Raw genomic sequence first — 20714 nt, 5'->3', positions numbered from 1 at the left:
ATAGTAATAAGAATGAAGGCAGTGTGTCAATGATCAAAAATGAAAACGAAATAAAACAATAAAATCAAGTTTGGGGAGCAAAATGAAACTTTAATAATTCATGTTCATTAACAGGAGACTTTTGTATAAACCCACTAATATCAATCTGTGAAGGTGGAAAAACAAACTAAGTGATCAGATGAACACATTTTTAGCTATGCTTCAGACAGCAGGATTATTGTGGTTGAAGAGAACAAAATGCAACACAAAACTAACTTCTAGTCACAACACGTGCAAGAACTACTGGATTACTACTGTTAAAGGTGAGCGGGGCACTAATTGGTAACTATTTCCTTTTAAAAACTCAATGGATAAAAAATATTTATAGCTAGACTAAAGCGTGTCGGTGAATGGGTGCATCTAGTGAACTGAAGTTAAACAGATTTAAAAATCTACAATCACTAACAAACAGAATAAATATTAATTTACATAGCTGGAAAAATCTCATTTGGGTTAGGGAGTATCTTATTATTATGGAAATACTTAACATATACACTGATTTTTTTCTTCTTCTTCATGAATTCATTTAAAACTTAATCTGGCAATGTGAGCACCTTTATTTAGATGGTGCTCTATGCCGCTGGCAGGACCTAATATTTCATTATGGATATTGGAGAAATAAATATAAAAGCCATTCAAGGAATACTGTAAGATAGAATAAAATAATTGAAACTTCATAGGTGGGTAAAATAAACATACCCTGGATTTAATGACCTACACAATGCATGTCCTTATAGTGTAAGAATGACTTAAGGCCATATTTCACAACACTTGAATTCTTAATTTATCATCATTGGGCTTTCAAATATTTAAATAATCTTTTACCCGTGTTGAACTCGGTTAAATCTAAGATCGCATCTCATTTGAACACATTTGTTCTTAGACGGGGCCTTTGAGGTTTTCTTTACCCTATGGAAGGAGTCGCCATACACTCAAACACGCATCCTCTAATAGAGGCAATAACCTTCCTGTGATCATCTTGTGCTTACATTGTACATAGTCTCACTGGATGCATGTGTTGAAGCCAATAATGTAAAAACAGCCAATAACGGAATAAATTGACCCTGTTTGAAGTGTAATAGGTCAATAATGTAATTAAAGTCCTGAATTGATAATGTAATATTTTTTGGCTACTAGTTAGGTTGTTTTTTTTACCAGACCAATAACAATTTATTATGTAATTATCCAAAAAAAAAGATCTGTTTGGGACTTTTAGTACGTTAATTTGCCTACTAAATTTCAAAACCTGCAAATTTATGACATTATAACAGAGTGTTTTGCGCTACATCACTTCCAAGGAAGAGCCTTTGCAAACTGCTGCCCTCCTCAGTCGGTTTATCTGATGCATTTAGCGATATTCCCACGATGACCCCCACCCGCTGGCTTTAGCGGCTTCAGCAGAAGCAGAACGATAGCTTTATTCAATCTCAACGCATTATGTGTTCACTTTCATTACACAAAAATTCATTCTGAAGAACAAAGTTGTCTCGATATTTGGATCCTTGGATCTGGAGACAAAGATGTTTTTCTTTCACACTTTAACTTTTAAGAGCTAATTCCACCAATTATTCTTTGTAGACCACCTTGAGAAAGTCCGGCCTTGAAAGACGGCCGACTGCACGAGCTTACACCTCTGAAAACTCCAATGAAAGCAGCCTTCAATTAGAAAACTTTTCAACTCAAAGTTCAGGAAAAACAACGAGTGATCTGTGGATATATAATCCCTAGATTCCATTTGAGCTCTGTGAGGCAGAACACCACGGGAACATTAGCGTTCACTTGAATAGCTGAACAATGTTCTCACTTTTCGATGTTACTTTTGCGGATCGCTGAGTCATGATCAGATGCAGAGTCTCAGTGAAAGCTTTGAGTTTAAAAAAAGTTGCCCTATCAACTGCTTCATGAGTTGTGTCCCCTTCCGTTTCCTCTCTCTCCAAGCCACAGAAGACGTCCTGTTGAGTCGGCTTGGAGGACTTGGCTTGTGTGAGACGCCTCTTCTCCATCTTTCTCAGCTTTTTGAGCAAGAGTCCCCAATCAGCTCGCCTGGAGATCCGAGGGTTTCGGGGGGGGGGGCACATGAGAGACAAGATGACGCTGTCGCTCTTCCTCCCACCCTACAGAATCACTTTTGACCTTTCACCCCCTTCGTGACCCGTCGGAGGTCTTGCCTCTTCAAATGCGCTGCTCTGACAAAGACAGCTTCTCCTCCATCATGTCTTCGCAGGGTGGACAGCGGTGCTTTCTCCTTCTTCACCAGCCTCCCACACACACACACACCCCTCTTGCTCGCTTCCTGTCCAGCTCTACTCCCATTTTTCTCTCACCTTTGTGATTGGTTGGTTTCTCACGGTCTTTTTCCTGTTCCTTTCACACAGTGGTGCTTCAGTTGTAGCAGTGAAAACGGGTATCCATGTTTGTTCTTTTTCGTTATTACCCAGATTAAAATACCGGTGAACTAAGCTTCACACAGGCCTAGCTCCCTTTCAGCAACCTGTCAGACAAACAGATTTCATGTTTAGGTGTGTGTGTATTCAATCACCTTTTTTTTGACAAAATTATTCTTTTATTTTAGTCCTCAGAGACATTTACTTACAGTCTAATACTGGGACAGTCCAGTCACACCACCGTGTTGGTAGGCCCGCTCCCCTTGGTAGGTGGAGTCCTGGGATAAAGCCACATCTATCTGGGACTTGAACTCATCTCCTAGGTAACTATCCTATAATGGGACAAAGTAAAAGAAGACATTTAAAAGTTGTTGTTTTTTTTCCAAACTTCTTTCCAGGCAGAAAAACAAAGTGCTTTTAGGTTAAGTTAAGTATTTATTGGAAGAGGAAACCTGGACAAACACTTGGAACATATGTGCTACCAGCCCAGGTACTGTTAATACTGGGTATAAATAAAACTGACTAAATGGCTTTACTCTGTTTAGTCTACACCAATTCAGCACTCTAAAATTTCAGCAATACAAATTTGAGAATTAAAATGTATTAATAATGCATGACAATTAAGAGCACAAACCTGTGAGAGTTCTGGCTGCGACAGGCCCAGCTGGCTCATCTGTGACGGTTGGCTCATGTTGATGTAGCCCTGTGTCAAAGGCCCCTGGGAGAAGGGCTGGGAGCCCAGGTCCTGGCTGGCCTGACTGCCACTCATGTGGCCCCCGTGACCCCCACGCTCTCCTCCTCCGCTGTGGTTCCCAATATTGCCGCGGTTTCTTTGACGGCCGCCTCGAGTGCCTCCTGCACTGCCTGCCTTGCCTTTCATGCCTCCACCTCGACCTGGAGTCAAAATGTCACAGGTCAGACAAGGGTTTAATTAAATTAAAATATTCACACATTCTACAATTCCAAACATCATGGGTACAATGGAAGGTCTTTAGTCACCTGATGTGGGTCCGTTGACCTGCCCCATGTACCCAGGGGGAGGTATGGGGGGCATCACAAGGTTAAAAGGTATGGGGATATTCATAGAGGTCATAGGACTAGGGCCTGTTCCGATCATACCGATCTGGTCATGTGTCTGGAAATACATATTGGATGAACGGCCTGTAGTGGAAAGAAGTAGACATGGCTCTTACCTCAGTCTTGTTCTAGCATTTCACTTTAGTAAGTACATTCAACCCATATTTTAGTGAACTATTAAATCAGAATCAGGGATGATTGACAGGAAATTATCTAAATTAAAAATTAGTTTGTTGCATTAGATTTTCTCACCGTTGCTGCTGCGGTCATAAACAGACCCAGGAATTAGGGCTTCTCTGGCGTCATACATGGCTGTGCTCATGAATCGACCTCCCTGCAGGGCAAAAGGACAGAAGGTTGGAGTGTTTTCTGGTTATACGTCCAGATTTCATGCATGTATACTGTGTAGTTTATTCTCAAAATAATGCAATAATGTTTCAAGCTAGTGTGTGATTTTGCTCTGAAATATCACTAGTATATGTGCGTGTTCTTCCTGTACATTATGTGAAATTAGGACTGGGATAACCACAGCATCCTACATCCTCAGTGAATGCAGAGACAAGAGCTACACTCACAGGGTTGATGGTGTTGACTAGTTTACGGGGCTTGCTGAACTGCATCAAGCTCTCTCTCAGGTTGTTCAGGGGGCCTTCAACTAGAACCTTCTGCTCCTTGTAGTAGTTCAACAGGTGGTTCCACAAAGGCTGCTTGGACAGGGCTTTAGGGTTCCCCACAATAATCACACCATACCTGTGTGACACAGCCAGTGGACAATTACTAACAGATATGACATTAACATCCAAAATCTTAAACGTCTGGAATACAAAAAGCGATGAGGTCCATAAAATTTGACAGCTGGCCACAAAAGGCTGGAGCAAAGTGAGTAGAAGTAGTTTTACTTCGTACCTGGCCCTGGTGAGGGCCACATTGAGACGTCTGGGGTCATTCAGGAAGCCAATGCCCTGGTGCTCGTTGGCCCTTACACATGATAGGATGATGAAGTCCTTCTCTCTGCCTTGAAAGGCATCCACACTGGCTATTTCCACCTCCTGCAGATTAATCAGAAGACAGAGTTCATATATTTACAACTAACATGAACTAAGCTACTGTAAACTAAACCTTCCATTTATCTAAACCAAAATTATTTTTTTTTTGTGCAAGGATTAAGAAAGTTCTTTCTTAAAATTGATGTTCAAAATTACTTGATGGAAATGCAGTAATTTCTAATGTAATAACTCTTGTGTCAGCTGTACCTGGTAGAGTTTGGTGTGGAGGGAGCCGCTAAACTGCATGTACTGGACAAGATATGACCTCTGACCCTCATAGGGTGTGATGATACCGATCTGATCAGGTTTGGCTCCTGCTTTCAACAATCTGGTGGTTATTTTTTCCACATTGGCGGCCTCAGTTCTGTGTGGACAGGCAGAGTGATTACAAGACGAGAATATCTCACTTGAGACAAACTACGACTGAAACATTGTACAGAAATTAACGTGACATCTCTTCAAACATTTATTCCATCCCACAGCGGCCACATACTGTATGTAGGAGGCAAAGGATTCAAGCGATATAAGGAAATAATAAAATGGAACATAACCACACATTAAGAGAATATCAGCTTTTTCAAATACATTGTTCTTTTTACATTTAAATAAACTGTAAGATCGTGTGAGTCGAAACCTGTTCAGATAGGATGTTCCAGAGCTTGCAATTTCCTCCTGGCCCTGGGTGACATAAAAGAACATCGGCTTGTCAGGCTGTGGCCACTGGAAGTCAAATCCTTTCTTCACACGGTCAGCTGTGTAACAGACAAAGAGATCGAGATCAGACCTACAGTAAACTCATGTACAGTGATATACAGACAGTATATGGACTAAAAAGGAATAAGCCCGTCAGGATCAACCGCATGCACTTAAGAATTATCAAACAGATAAAATGGGGAGAATGAATCAAGATTGGTTTGTCAATAAATAGATTAATCCACTTTCTTGCACACGAGATGACTGTTCAACATCGAATAATAATAATTTAATAGAGACAGATAAGAAACACAAAGTGCTGAGCACCACTTGTGTGATATGCCCCCCCAAATTGTTCGGATACATTCGTGACTACTTCTAAAGTCAATGGGCTGAACTTTCAAGTCAATTTCAAGGGAAGTAATGACTCATCACAAAATGTGTTTTAAAGGTTCTCCTCTCATCTCACCAGCAGTGACTCCGTTCTGCAGGGAGCCCTCGTAGAAGATGTTGGAGGGGAAGGCGCTCAGAGCTGGGTGCATGCGGTACTGGACCTGCAGACGGATTGGTCGGATACCCAAAACTACCAGCCGCTCAAACAGAGACTGGGAGAGACCTGCCTTAGCTGCCTTCTTACACATCACCACAGGGCCCAGCTGACAATGATCACCGACCAGAATCAACTATGGAAAAAGAAAAAAAGATGAGAAAGCTGATAAATGACTGCAGTTTAAACAGATTACAGATGTGACGTATAAACTTCCACTTATGAAGCTCCTACCTGTTTGGCCCCCAGGACCACAGGTACCATGCACTCTGGTTCAGTGGCTTGGGTGCTCTCGTCAATCAGGATCGATCGGAACTGCATCTTGGCCAGACGAGGATCCCCGGCCCCGACACAGGTGCAGCAGATCACATCTGCATTCTGAGACATGACGAAGGAATTACAAGACTTTCTGCTGAATCACCATGTCCCAGATACACTATAAGCAGGCCTGAGCAGTTCAGCATAGTAACAAAACAGGACACATGAAAAATGTCATAAAACCGATGTGGGTTTATAATGTTGTGCCAAATACAAACACAAATACATTTAGATGTACACGAGTTCATTTAGAGCGTTTCTTATACCATTAGCAGCTCCCTCTCAGCAGTACGCCTCAGCGCTCTGTAGCGTTTCTCATCAGAAGAAGACAGCTCTCCAGTCTCATCCTTCAGCTGCTGGAGCTTCTGAAGTTCTGGCATACTGCAGGTAGGAATCATATCAACACAGCATGAATTCAATGTTCATGTGGCCAAATCAGTCCAATATTCACTAACAAGAGTTGTGAGAAATGATGCTGCTTGACAACAAGTAGCCGATTTTCACATTGTACAATATAAACAGAGAAGGTCTTATAAAATCATGTCACATCAAATATTACTAATAATCAAAGACGGTCCTACATTACCTGTCCATGTTACGTGTTTGGTTGTGCAGAGCCAGAAAGGAAACAGGAGAGTCGATGGCCTCTCTGCTCTTGGCACACAGCCTCACCACCTTGAGGCCCGTCTGGTGGATCTTTTCTGTCAGCTGGTCGACAGCAATGTTACTGGGGGCGCACACCAACACTGGCCTGGGGGGGAAGCGGTAACAATTCATTAGGGGGGCCTAAATGCACAGTCATTCATGAAGAACATAAAAGACTGATGACAATGACAAAACATGACACGCATCCTGGTATGGTCCCTACAAAACATGTATAGTGACACTCATGTTGTCTCACCCGTTGCCTTGTCTAGCTAGGTGGTACACGATGGTGGCTGAGGTGACCGTCTTCCCTGTGCCAGGGGGACCCTGGATCAGACTGAGTGGGCGCTGCAGCACCGTCTTCACAGCGTACACCTGTATTACATGATTCACATGGTTTAAAATGCTCCATAAGGTCTCTAGATAGAAGTTAAAACACACTTGGACTTGTTTCTGGACGCCACTGGACCAGACTACAACAGTGTTATGAATGAACTGTTTATACTCTGTGTCACCCATGTGTTTGACCTATAATGTACGAATGGTCACAGCTAAATGCTAAACACTTACAGACTAAACTGACAAACACACTTCTCTCTGACTCACCTGTGAGTGGTTGAGGTCAGGCAGGCCTTGAGCGGTGAAACGTTTTGGTAGCTGACACTTGATGACCACATCCTCAACCTCATGTCCCAATAGTTTGTGGTAGATGTAACCAGACACTGACGTCTCATCCACAGCAAACGTTTTTAGGGCACTCTGCATTCTGGATGAAGAAGAAAAGAACAATGAGGGAGATTTCTGAGACATCGTTTCATCATCAGAGGTGTAAATATATTACATGTGAGGCAGAACCTGGTTTATTGAGTAGATAGTGGCTTGTTGTGTGCACTTATTTTATTTTCATTAAACTACTAAAGGTCTACCCTAAACAGCTGCATAGCAAACTGCATAATCTGCAGGAGTACATTGTTTGTTACTTTAACTGATATATTGTTCCAATAAAACTTGGTTCCAGGACTTTCTTACACAAATCACAGCAAAAGGGCAGAGTATGACAGATTTCATGAATACCTGTCAAAGGAAGTGGACTTCCACACAAAGTCAACCTGAAAGTTGTGTGGGATCTCCACTGGAGCGCCGGCACTGCTTCGTAGCTCAATGGCTATCTCATCCCCATAGTCTGGCAGTTAGTCAAGGATAATTGTATTCTCTATCTGAGGGAGTTGCTATGATCAGTCTACCAGTTTAATGAACTTTATTGAGTACAACATTGCTTCTGATGTGTCTCTACATTCAGTTTGTTAATTGAAAACCAAACTGAAGATCAGTGAAGCTTTCTCAGACTAGTATTCAATTTTATTAAATCTTACAAATGAAAGTAGAGATCACATTTAGTACAACCTATATACAACTTATTTAAATAACACGGCAGCACAAATTTGCAATATAAAATATACAAATATAAAAATATATTTTATATAAATGTAAAATTGTTTTTAAAACCAAGGTAGGTAGAGAGAGAACTTTGTATATGTTTTTGTAATATTCTACATCTGCCACTAGAGGCTACTAAAGACTAACTTCACTCAACTCTCACCCAGCTCTGACAAACTTTAATTTAACATCTACTGTAAAATCCACTACAGCAGTCATAAGGATACTATCAGGGACTTTGATGACGTGCCCAATTCCTTTCCATGGAGGAGCCAGGTCTCCTTTGTACCTCAGGCATATCTCATCTCCCTGCATGAGTCGCATGTCTACAGGACAGTAGATGAGATGGACAAAATATGGACACATCACTGCACAAAGGCATCAGTACAAACACAAACCAATACCATAGATTCATATTATTAGACTTCAGTCAAGATAGCAGGAAAAATAGCACTAATGAACAAAGCATTGTGATGATGATGAATAATAATAACAATAATAATAAAAACCAAAAGAAAAATCTAAAAAGAAATACCTGAGTCCGTCTTGGGGAGGGTAAAATATGCAATCCTCTTTTTATTCAGGCCCAGGTCCCATCTGACTGTAATGTTATCTTGAGTCTATTTGGAAGTAACATTAAAATATATTTCATTCATAAATGGCTGCATGAAGGTTTTTTTTAAATCAAGATTATGACACAAATTCCTTCAAGGTATTCTGGAGATGTGATACAAACAACAATGAAATTGAGGATCAACAACGTGAAAACATAATGCCTCCCATAAAAAAGATGTTCGAGTCCAACAGTTTAATTAATAGTATCTCCACAATAAAATTGCAAGGTATTTAAACACACTCCTTACCTGAGACTCTTTGAGTTTCTTGTCATAGTCAGCCTCCAGCTTTACAAGGGGTCCAAAGATATTCTGATACTGATAGGCATCCTCATAACGGAGAAGTACATGCTGGGGTTCCTCATCAACACCAGGTTTCTCCAGATCCTCCAAAGTCGCAGTTGGATTCTCCTGCCAGGATGGAACACACAGTCCCACATACAAAAGGAAGATTAAAACACAGATGGAAAAGCAAAAACGATGGCATGGTTAAAGGAGCTTTGCCACTGCTAGTAGGAGTAGGATTTTCCTGTCACATTTGACATCATTAAAAAAATCTGCACAAAGACAAGTAAAGAAAGGTGCAGAGCAGTGACTGCTTTGGTGGATACTATTTTCTTTCTTCCCTATAGTGTTTGTACGCCAACATTATTAGGATCACGGTAAAAGGGTTACAGCAATAGTTAGAGTTGAGGGCTTTCTGTTAAAATGCTAGAATCAGTTTTACAGGTTACACTAGAAGCTTCTGGAGTAAGAAAAAAAAAATCATACAGATGACGGCTAGCATTTCATGTCCTCCTGGGACACCTGAATAAGATCAGGTGTAAACAGTAAAGTGGGTAAAAACAGAAAAAACAAAAACAAAAAAGAATGGATATATTTGCTTGTGAATATGACCATCATATAATAATGAAACTTGAGTATAAACTGAAAGGGAAACTGGCATCTAAGTTATATAACTCAGCAAACAATGTAATAAACATATCTGGTTTATTATACAGATAACAACTACATGTAATTACCCTGATATATAGGCTTTGAATACAGTAACCCCTCCTTCCTCGCAGGAACCACCCGCAAAAACAAAATTCTGCGAAAGAGCAACGAACTATTTATTTTAATATTTACGGTAATTTAAATGTTTATGAACCCTCCCCATACTGAAATTGATCCCACACTCTGATACTGTTTAAAGCACTTTTGTGTGCTGCGTTCCGAGAATCACGGAAAGTAGCGCACTTCTGGATGCTGTCAGCCAACAGAATGTGCGTACTGTATCACGTGACTACCTACCAAAAATCGGCGATGTAGTGAAGCCACGCTTGTTGATTCGCGAGGGATTACTGTATTTACATATTATAATTAGGTCAGTGTACAAGGACAGCGACACGGACAGTACCTTCCAGAGCTCCTCCAGCTTGTTGATCTGCTGTGCGGCGATCTGACGAGCCCTGAGCTGCTCCTGTTCTGAAGGGATTTTAACCAGCCAGGACAAGAAACAGCGGTCCTGGATGAGAGGCTGCCACTGTGAGCTGTCCCAGTTGATGTCCTTCAGGCTGCTCTGGCTGGCACACGGCTGTCTGTTAGACAAACACAACATATTAGCAGTAAAAGTCTGTATCTCCCTTAAATTTGCCCAGCAGCAGTAAGGTCAGAGAGTATCAAAAGCACCCTTACCTGCATAGTAACACCACTACTGAGTCAGCTTTGGCAGGAATGAAGCCCAGAAGGAAGACATTGCGGCAGCCACAGTTGTAGCACTCCAGGATCGTTTCCCCTAGAGGGCCATCTTTATGCAGGGTCACCTCCTTGGACTTGGCTCGCACCAAATGGTTTACAATGTGGCTACAAGTAGAGAGAATGGAAATCAATAAGTCACAAGGAGGAAATGAAAAATCTTCAAGTCTTTTATCAAGTGAGAGTGTAGTGTACTCGCGTAACATTCCTAGGCCTTGGATCAATACGTCTTGACAAGTTTTTTTTAATTTACTTTTTCTTTTTTAATCTTTACTTTGGATAACAGCTGATTTTCTTTACCTGACACATTTATGGTTATGATTTCAAAGCAAACATCCATCTTCACGTCTATATACAAAGGAGGATTCTCACTCATGACAATCTGTGTACTCCAGCTAAGATGACATTGACCATGAGAAATGATTTTCCATCCACTACAGTTACCCACATACACCAACAATGAAGGTTCGTCAAAATAAAGTTAGTCTTACCTCCCAGATGTGTTTCCACGGCCATTGCAAAACCACTTTTTGCTAGTGTTGCAGTAGACCACGCAAGCTGGATCATGAATTCCACAGTAACTAAAATAGAAGTCAAATAAAAAATTAGCTCAAACAGTAATACTAAAAACATATAGTTTAATGCCACTAGTGGTTAACAGGAAAAAGCAAACTAAATAAGCACAGAACAGATATGAGGGATAAAGTAACTTCCTCCCTATCAACATCGCTGTACATGCTACCGGTTAGCACGTCATTAAATCACACACAAATTGCAAATCACATGACACGGCAGCAGGGTCTCAACGATTGGTTCCATGTGACGCATATACTGTAGGTCTAAATAGAAACTGATCCGAATGTAACCTGTGGGCATCTGGGTCATTTAAACATCATTTCATTTTACCAATATTAATACCTGAAAAACATGTCCCAGACATGACAAGAAATATGAAAACAATATAATCAGAGTATTACTATTATTTTGTCATTACTAATTCTAGAAAAAAAAACGAAGAAGACCATTATTACTGCTCATTATCAAAAGCAAACTTCATGTAATTACAGATTTAGTTATAACTAAACTTGCTTTGGCTAACTTAACAAACTTAGAAGGTTTTGATGCACTTTGATGTACTATTCCCGAAGACTTACCAGAAACAATTACAAGGCATAAAAACAGCAGATAATTAAATAAAATACAGGTGCAGGTCATTTCTAGTTAAGTTTTTCTCAATTATTAGTTGCTTTTCAAAAGAAAAACCCCAATTATAATAATAAATGGAAAAATAAGTTTATGAAATTTCACTTCACTTTGTCTATTCGCCACAAATACTGAAATTGTATAATCACTAGAAACCTATATATTATGACACATAATATCGTAATGGGTATTAACTATAACTGCAGTAGAGATGGAATGCGCAGACACAGGCTTTATCGGGTTTTACTCATCTTTTTATGCAGGAACTCCTAACACAAGACACAACGCCCACTCATAACTAACTCACTATCTCTCGCTCTCTTTTCCCCAAGTCTGACAAACTTCTCCACAGCCCAACACATACACAGGCTACAGATCAGTGCAACATCACAATAACACTATGCATTAACACAAGTTATCACATCATTTTACTATACAACAAATAAGAATAAAAATATAATCATATTAAAATACATACGTATAGTTCCAGGATCTACTAGTAAGCGTCACTAAAGATTCACACGATTGTTTTGAATTCAAATTAGTTTATGCATGGTAAGATTTTTCTCCTTGTAATTTAATTCTCAAGAAGAAGAAAAAAAAAGAAAACACTCCAAGGTACTCTCAACCCTATTTTTTAAAGCGCATCCAACAACAGCCAGAGTCAACTGTTGATGTTGATGATCCAAAGCACGGTAAAGTAGCACCATTATGAAACTCGTCTTTAAAGTGAAGGAAGAGGAGGATATGCGAGACGTTATTGTTGGTTAGAGGCAAATGTCATCAGACATCGTTACCGCTACACTATCTTCACCAGCCTTATGCTTTATTAGTCATGATAAACTGTAAAGTATCCAAAGAAGCAAAGCCTGACACACTAACATGAGCGGAGACAAGAAAAGGACAAGAAGGGAGTTGAGAGTCGGAGATGCACAAAAGCAGCGGTGCTGCTCAGGAGGGGTTGCGGCAAAAAGAGGAACTGCAGTAGTTGGATATGGCGGAGTTCGGTTGTTCGTAACTCTGAATGTTTGTATCTTTGCTTTATACAGAAATGCAAAAAGTATAAAAATAGATCAAGTAAAGTGGCAGTGACAGAGAGCAAATTCATTTTGTGTATGTGTAATTATTCTTATTAAAAAAATTATCAGAAAATGGTGAGATATCCTGTTAGTAATGTAGAATACTAAAAGTTACTCATTTGGATTACTTTCAACATATTCCCACTCTGGAGCAAGTCCATCAGCAATTATACTAAAGTATTTGGTCACACAGTCATAAACACCTTGTTCTCTACTACTATGTGAAACAAGATCAAGCAGAAGACAATGACAGAACTGGAGCGGAACACAATGAGAAATGACAGCAAATATGATTCACAAAAGTAAGTGTTGTAATAACATGTCTGGAAAGAAGAAATAAACTGAATAAATAAATAAATAAAATGATCAGAGTTCAAATAAAATGATTAAAAGTAAAATGTTTTTTTAACAATATTGAGGGGCATATTAACAGTTTGCCACAGCTAAATCAAAGGTTGACCAATCTGTTATTACTAAGAGAGGCAAATAATGGTATATTGTGAGGTTTAAGGTTACAGTTATAATAGTACCAATGTTGACAGGCACAACACTAAATGTTTTGAAAATCTTGTAAATGAGAATGTGAACAATAGGTACTTGTGTTTTTAAATAACAATGGGGAATCGCATTTCAAAAGTAGTATTTGTATTTACTGTTGCTCCAGTTTTATTCTAAACTGCGACAGGGCTCCTAAACCCATGGAGTGTAAAAAGCAGGCCTTTATATTTAACTGTGCATGCATGAGCAATCAAAAATGACATTCAAACATTAAATAAAACCAAAACATTTGGGCTGCAAAGTGCATGCACAATAGTCACAGGGAAGTATGTGCAATTTAACTCCCAATGCTTCATAGAACATGTTTGATTGATACAAAAGGCACAATTTCATGATTCTCATTTCCCATAATAAATCAAGAAGACACAGCTGTGTGATAGAATATACTTTTTCTATATATTGTGCATCCCTAATATAATGACTAAGATTTTTTTTGTCTAAGTTGGTCTCATCATTTACCTGCAGGCGTGTAAGGGGAGATCCTTGGTGTAGTAGGTGTCTTCTTCATCCTCCTCAAAGTTCAACTCTGCCAACAATTGACTAGCCTTCACCACAGGGTCGTCTCCATTCTGTAGTACTCCATCAGGGCCATTAATCTATGCATATATTTTTGGTCACCAATGTGAATTGAATAAAACGTCAGCATAATGTTAGATAAATAAAAATTATTGAATCGCATCGCTCACAAAGTCAAATGAATAAGAAAATAGAGCCAAGCATAAAAATCCTATATGTCAACTGATGAGTTAGTGCTGTCTGTGATCAATAAATGTGTATTATATTATCGTACCGAAGTGATTATTGGGGCGTATTTAAAAAATATTACATGAATTCATGTAACGTAACACATAATTATGGTCATTAGGCACCGATTTATCATGTTGACAAAAACTCGACACTTCTGGCTGGCATTGCAATTAGCCCTGCTTGTGCCAGCTGTGTCACCATGCTAACTTACGTCAGCTAGGATGCTAATAGCAAGCGCTAGTTAGCTTACACGGTAGCCAATTAGCGTGTTAAAAGCATGGCAACAGATGGAATACGTCATCATGCTAACCGGGGTTAGCCGGTGATGTTGTTAGCTGACGCTGGTATGCTAACACACGTTTGTCAACACAGGATTAGACAGCAAGTCGTCACACTCACCTGGTTGTCTAGCTGACTCTGGGTTTGGCCTTGAGTCTGGCTGGGCAGGGTAAAATCAGTGAAGTCGTACTCCGAGCCCTGGGTGTCCGCTCCCAAGAGCTCAGCTTCCTCGGTGTCGAGGAACGTTAGAGTCTGTGAGCTCGGCCCGTACGCCTCGACACTCATAACTGCGCCTTCTTATCAACAGCGGTGACCCGTTCCGAGGACTTTCAGACAAAGTGTTGCTTTTTCCAAAAGAAACCGAGTAGCCGAGGTAGCTTATTGATGAGAAAATGACAAATGCTGGTGCTTAGAGAAAGCTGGAAATATCTTCGGCTGTGGCTGCATTCCGCTTGCCTTCTTCCCCGCTCGTTTCCTTTCCTCGGTCGCTACTTTAGCAACAGGAAGTCACCTGCAGGAAGCGATGGGAGGGAAGGACACAAGCAAACACACATTAACGCAATTAATTAGATAAAATCGTTTCATAAACGATCACAAAAGGGGTTATACCGAGCAATAGTGCAATGTATTAAAAATGACTTTGTCTTTTAAACTGTCTAAACACAAAGGACATTGTAAATTGTTGCATCGCTGCAAGGGGACACAATGTGACGTCGATATGACGTCACCGTGACCTTACTGTATCTGAAGTCACCTTAATACTCAGATATTTTGCCTTGCCCAACCTTTGCCTTTTATTTATTATTGTAAATCTTGACAATAAACAATTTTATTCTTTACCAGCGCATAAACCTATTTTTCAAATTAACATAAAATGCAATCTAAAATGTATGATTTTTTGTGTCAAGTGTGGGCCTCTGTGAAATATAGAAAAGTCAAATTACAATTGTGTGTTAATTTAAGACAAGAATAGTAGAAAAGTGACACTGGAGAAATAAATAAAAAAAACCCTAAGGCTGCACAGAGAGGTTTTAATTATGCACAGTTTTTAAGTAGGACTTGCACAGCTGAAATGTCTACATCGGAAAGATTCATCATATTATTCAGTACTGATTCCATGTCCAATATGTTCCCATGAGATTAAAAAAAAATACGATCAATGAAATTCTTGAAATTTCCTCACATTGTCATAACTTCTAATTTATCATAGTGTTGTTATGCAGTACCAGTGACATAAGAAAACGACATCATAATTACTAGGTAACAAGGAAATCATCCAATTAGGAAGAGGGAAATACTTCTACACTGTGACAGTGACTCACAGGTGCCAATGCTACGACAAAAAGTGAGTATAAGGGAATTTAAAATGACTGTAAATGTTTTTAAGTGTGTTGTTTTATATAATATTGTTATTATTATGCTATTGTGGCATTAACATTTCAATACTATTGAATATTAATATTGTAGTAATATTGTTACTACAAAAGATTCTATAATATTGTCTCTTAAAACCATCTTTTCACATGAAAGAATGTTAATACAAGTAGAAATCTGATAAATAAATTTGAAATTATATTCTCTTAATGAAATTGTGCTGCAACCTCAGACTTGGATTCATTTAATTTCTTTTAGGCATTCCCAGTGTCATTGGCTGCATACTGTGCATAGATGGTAGACACATTCCCTTCATACCCATCAAGATTACATGTAGATTGAGTCCTATTTCAACATGTTAATGACTGCATCATAGATAAACCAACATTTGTCCAGATCATGTGTGATGCTGCAGACTACATTTCTGATGTGGAGGCAAAGTGGTCTGGGTCTGTTCCTGACTCTCAGAAGTATGGTCTTACCTGAGCAACAGATTGTAACGTGGTAGGTAGAGTAAAAGTTTGGAATAACTCACTTGTCTCTTTCCTTTAATCCACTCTAATATATCCACTATACATCACAGGAGACTTTGATGGCTTTGATACATATTTGATTTGGTCGACTTTATTTCCTATACAAATACAGTTAGTTTTTCTATCGTTCCAATAGTTAGGGTTCTGATAATTAACGCGATTCGTCTGTGACCATCACCCTCCTCTAACTTGTGCTCCAGTATTTCTATTTCCAGATCTGCCTTCTGAATCTGGCGGTCCAAGTAAACAATTTCGTTTTCTCTATTCTGTATTTGTTTTAGAAAGTGAATTCTATGAACTTCTTTAACAGATAGCTGGAAATACATGAGGCGAATATTAAAACATACAGTTACATATGAATACCAGAGAATAAACCACGGGTGTTTACTGAACTTCTATCTCACTGTGATAAGCTGTGCAGTGGACGTTGAGGGACCCTTGTACTGCTGGCCAGCCATACTCTGTTAAAAAGCACAAGAATATATGACAGTAATACTTCAGTGGAGGCTACATCTCACTCTGTATTGCACCAGAATGTTCAGCAATGGGAAAAAAACAATCAGTAACATAAAATATTAGACAAATTTGTTTTCTTCAATTTTTTGTTAAATTTTTTTTTCTTATTCATCAATTAGTAACTCCCGTGTGTATCATGTGACTGAAACAGACAGAAAATAAAACTTGAAATGCCGAAAAGTTGTTATAAGCAGTACAATGCCACAGCTATGCAAGAACTAAAGCAGTGTTGGCTATTATCAAGGAAACTATGCAAAATGGCAAGATTTCAGTTGTTGTTTTCAGTTCTTATATAATATAGGTATTATGCATGGGTATGGATATTCTTCCTGTGGACTGTTTTTGTAACTGCAGATGCCGATTTACTCTTTTATTTTAATAAAATTGAAACGTTTAAACAGATTTCATTATTCAACAGAACTTAATGTTAAATGTCAAAACTCAAACTTAATGTTAATGTCAGAGCACATTAATGTGTGTATAAATAGCATTATGTTGGTGATAAAACAACTGAACAGTCAAACTTGCACTTAATATTTACTGTACAATGTCAAACATAATGAAAATAAGGAGGATCCCTAATGAGATGAACAGAATTGTGAAACGGACCTCAATGCTGTTTATTTTTTCTTTTGACTTACTTAACTACATCACTTGTCATTCTCCTTTTCTCAGGAATAACACTGCAAAAAAACCAACTTTTTTTCAGTGCCTTAGATGTGCTTTGGTTCCAGCAGTTTCAGAATTTCCTGTACTGCATCTTGGAGGGCTCTTCCCAGCTTCTGGCTGCTGTAGGGTTTTTTGAAGCAGAGGCACATGAATGAAGGCAGAGAAACCTTGGGCCAGGTATAGATGTATAGTGGGGGTAGTCACAGAGATACCTGTGGGGGATCCAGATGACAGATTTTAAGCAGGACAGGACAGGACAGGACAGGACAGGACAGAATACACTGCTCCAGAGTTGACGGTGGTAACAAACCCAGAAACACCAACACGGACCATGAACTGCTCTAAGGATCCCAAAAGAAGGACGAGGAAGAGATTGATTTGGATGAATTCGTATTACCGTACAATATTGTGTATTTGTTCACCTGAGGCTGGTGTTCTTTCCACACAGATGGCACCAGCTGCTGAACAGCCTGGTATTAAACAGGCAGCTCACATACATGAAGGTTTACAGCTTCACACAGGCCTAAGTGCTCCAGTTACTGAAAGCACAGAAATTTAAGGTTACAATAAACAATGTAAGGAAATGAAAACCTCTTAATCAGGAAAGGATCTTTAAATGCATGTACCTTAACTCATTTAAAAAACACAAGCCTATTTAATGCACACCAAAACACAAGGTTTTTGTCACCTTTCTTAAGAGTGGATGACCCGGTTACTGGTTATCTGTACTGGTACCCTGCTAGGAATTCACTGCATGCTCTCTGACAGGCCCACAGCCTTCAGAGAAAGAAGAAGAATCTTCACTGCAATAACACTACATAGTACAGCAGCCATGAAGTGAAGCCATTAAAAGTCTAAAGGTTGTATCAAGTTAAACATTAAAGTGCATGATAGCAGAGTCAGAAAGATTTCCTCCTCAGTACAGCAGTTAAGGAGTTTTGTGTTACACAAAAAAATCGAAATTCTGCATTTTTCACGCTCCTCCTGATTCCTCTTAAGGCAAAGCTGTAGACAAAACCATTCCCTTCTGTCAGCATCATTATTTTCTGCAAACCATTATTTTTTAAAAAATAGAGTATAGAAACATATAACAATTAAATAACACCAACCAGATCAACTGTGCAGTTCAGACTCAAGTTGTGACTATGGTTATTATACATTCAATTTACAGAGCATATAAGTAGGGGTTTTAAAATAAAATGATTAGCACAGGAAACAATACAACTAGACATTAAAATGCAAATAAAAGACATATACAAGAAAAAAACATTACAGTATTTTAAAAAATTCTATCATTCTAACACATCTGGTCTCTCATCTGTTACTATTCCATTGTTCTAATTAGTCATTATTCTTGGTTGTCATGGTGACAGGAATTGTCAGGGATAAGAATAAAATAAGAAAGATTCAGTGCTGTTTAAATCAATCCACTGGACTTTAAGAAAGTTCCTTGAAGTTGTTTTACAGAACTGAAGAAGTTTGTTGGATGAGAGTCCAGTGGAATGATTTAAACAGCTGTGGATGACCAAGACTTGGATGAATGAGAACCTACACAGACAAGAAAAGAAACAGTCAGAGTCACATGTCGGTGGATGTTCTTCTTCTTCTGGCTCAGTAGATGACAGGAAATGCTTCTACCAAGTCTGTTTGTGTCATACCGCCATCTACTGCATAGGCATGAATTCTTCAGACCACATCATCCGACAACAGTAATCTGGAATCAATGGTAAGGGGGGAAAAAAATCAGGAACAGAGGACTCATGATTTTTTCTTAACCTCGTATCACCAAACATTTCTCTCCAGACAGGGGTGAATGAAAACCAGATCCTTTTAATGCAAGTGTTTTAAATGCAATGAAGTGAAATCAGATCCACATGCGTGCTGAAACGTGAACCAAACATCTGCACTGCATTCACTGATTAAAGCCTATGAAGAATGTATTTTCAGTGAGAAGACACAATAAATTAAGAACAACCTCCCCTCCATCAGTAAGAACTGTTGAGACAGTTGATGATCGTGTGACTCCGAACCAGCTGCTCCAGTGGAACAGCTCTGCGGTTTACTAGGCAGCTCCCAGGTGTGAATGCAGGCAGTGTAAACCGCACTAGTGTGACACAGGGTGTTGCTTTTCCCAGGAGAGCTGATGTCAAAAGTATGCTTCTCAGGCAGGGGGAGAAGAAATTAAATGCTTACGCAATCTCTGACATAGTCCATTACCTGAGTTTAGAGAACAACCTTTTTTTTTCCTTCTTTGTTGTCGTGAAGCCAAAGTTAATCTAATATCACTTTACAACAAGAACAGCTCGTTTTGTTCATTCCTGGTGCACTCTGCCGTCCACACCCATGTGTTGCAAAATGACTCACACATTCTGGACACTGCACCTTATGTGGCTCCAAGCTGGCATAATGGAGATAATATGCTCTCTGTAGGGTGGAGATTTTTCTTTTTCTTTCTCCCATTCATGCTCGTACCTCTATGGTTACAGAATCAACATTGATTTCTGCCTCTGAAGCACAACACCCTCACAAACACTCACCATCTCTTACCTCCCACACAAACTGCACTGCAGTCACCAACAGCTTCATCTCCTGCAACCTATTCACCTCTCTCTCTGACTTTATTTTGCCCCTGGTTATATCAGTGTTGCCATGGAAACACATGATGCCATCTTCTCCTTATGGTTAAGATGGCAAGAGTCTTCTGATGACCTCACAGTGTTTGGGGGGAAAAAAACACAATCCTGCTTTAGTTTCAGCTACAGTCAATACACTTGGATTATATTGTATTCTAAACTGTTGTGTACTGTATGTGTCTGTGTGATACATAAACACACACAAATATATATACACATATATACTGTATATACACAATGTTCTGTTTTGTTCTATCCTGTTCCTCTGCAATTGTTCGATTTCTCCATTTTCAGTTCTCTTGTAATCTACATTGGTCTTATACTAAAAGATCCTCCTATATATATTTTTTTGACAAATACACCATTCTATTCTTTGTAGTTTTGTTACATCCAATGAGGTCTCATTCTAATTTATTCTATCGTACTCTTTTATAATGGATAATAGTCTATTTTGAATCTTATCCTAAGGGCAGGACATTTGGAAAGGAGTAACATTGACTTTCATTTTTCTCTTGCTTGGTTTTGTGTGAGGCTTGAATGTGGCCACTAATACATGAACAACAGAAAAAGAGTCATTATCTTTGGT

At 39.2% G+C, this 20714-nt stretch overlaps 1 protein-coding gene across 1 annotated transcript; it reads right to left on the bottom strand.

Annotated features, from left to right (window-relative positions):
* Positions 1–69: 69 nt before the first annotated feature.
* On the bottom strand, positions 70–20346 carry LOC137611752 (regulator of nonsense transcripts 1). The gene is made up of 30 exons (XM_068339832.1): positions 20043–20346; positions 19048–19209; positions 18184–18272; positions 17918–18034; positions 17708–17836; positions 16715–17615; positions 14524–14914; positions 13837–13973; positions 11029–11118; positions 10478–10645; positions 10200–10380; positions 9050–9211; positions 8722–8806; positions 8414–8512; positions 7824–7932; positions 7356–7515; positions 7006–7124; positions 6691–6855; positions 6371–6485; positions 6021–6164; positions 5709–5922; positions 5181–5298; positions 4754–4910; positions 4407–4549; positions 4076–4250; positions 3753–3834; positions 3423–3584; positions 3058–3317; positions 2633–2755; positions 70–2530 (listed from the first exon to the last, which is right to left on the bottom strand). Exons 7-29 carry the CDS (start codon positions 14686–14688, stop codon positions 2636–2638), a joined length of 3330 nt encoding a protein of 1109 aa, XP_068195933.1. The 5' UTR covers positions 14689–14914; positions 16715–17615; positions 17708–17836; positions 17918–18034; positions 18184–18272; positions 19048–19209; positions 20043–20346; the 3' UTR covers positions 70–2530; positions 2633–2635.
* Between the last annotated feature and the right edge of the window lie 368 nt (positions 20347–20714).

The sequence above is a fragment of the Antennarius striatus genome, chromosome 18 (genome assembly GCF_040054535.1).
Source record: "Antennarius striatus isolate MH-2024 chromosome 18, ASM4005453v1, whole genome shotgun sequence".
In the NCBI taxonomy this organism is placed as follows: Eukaryota; Metazoa; Chordata; class Actinopteri; order Lophiiformes; family Antennariidae; genus Antennarius; species Antennarius striatus.
The sequence above is the reverse complement of the archived record's forward strand: the minus strand, read 5'-3'. Positions and strand labels throughout refer to the sequence as shown.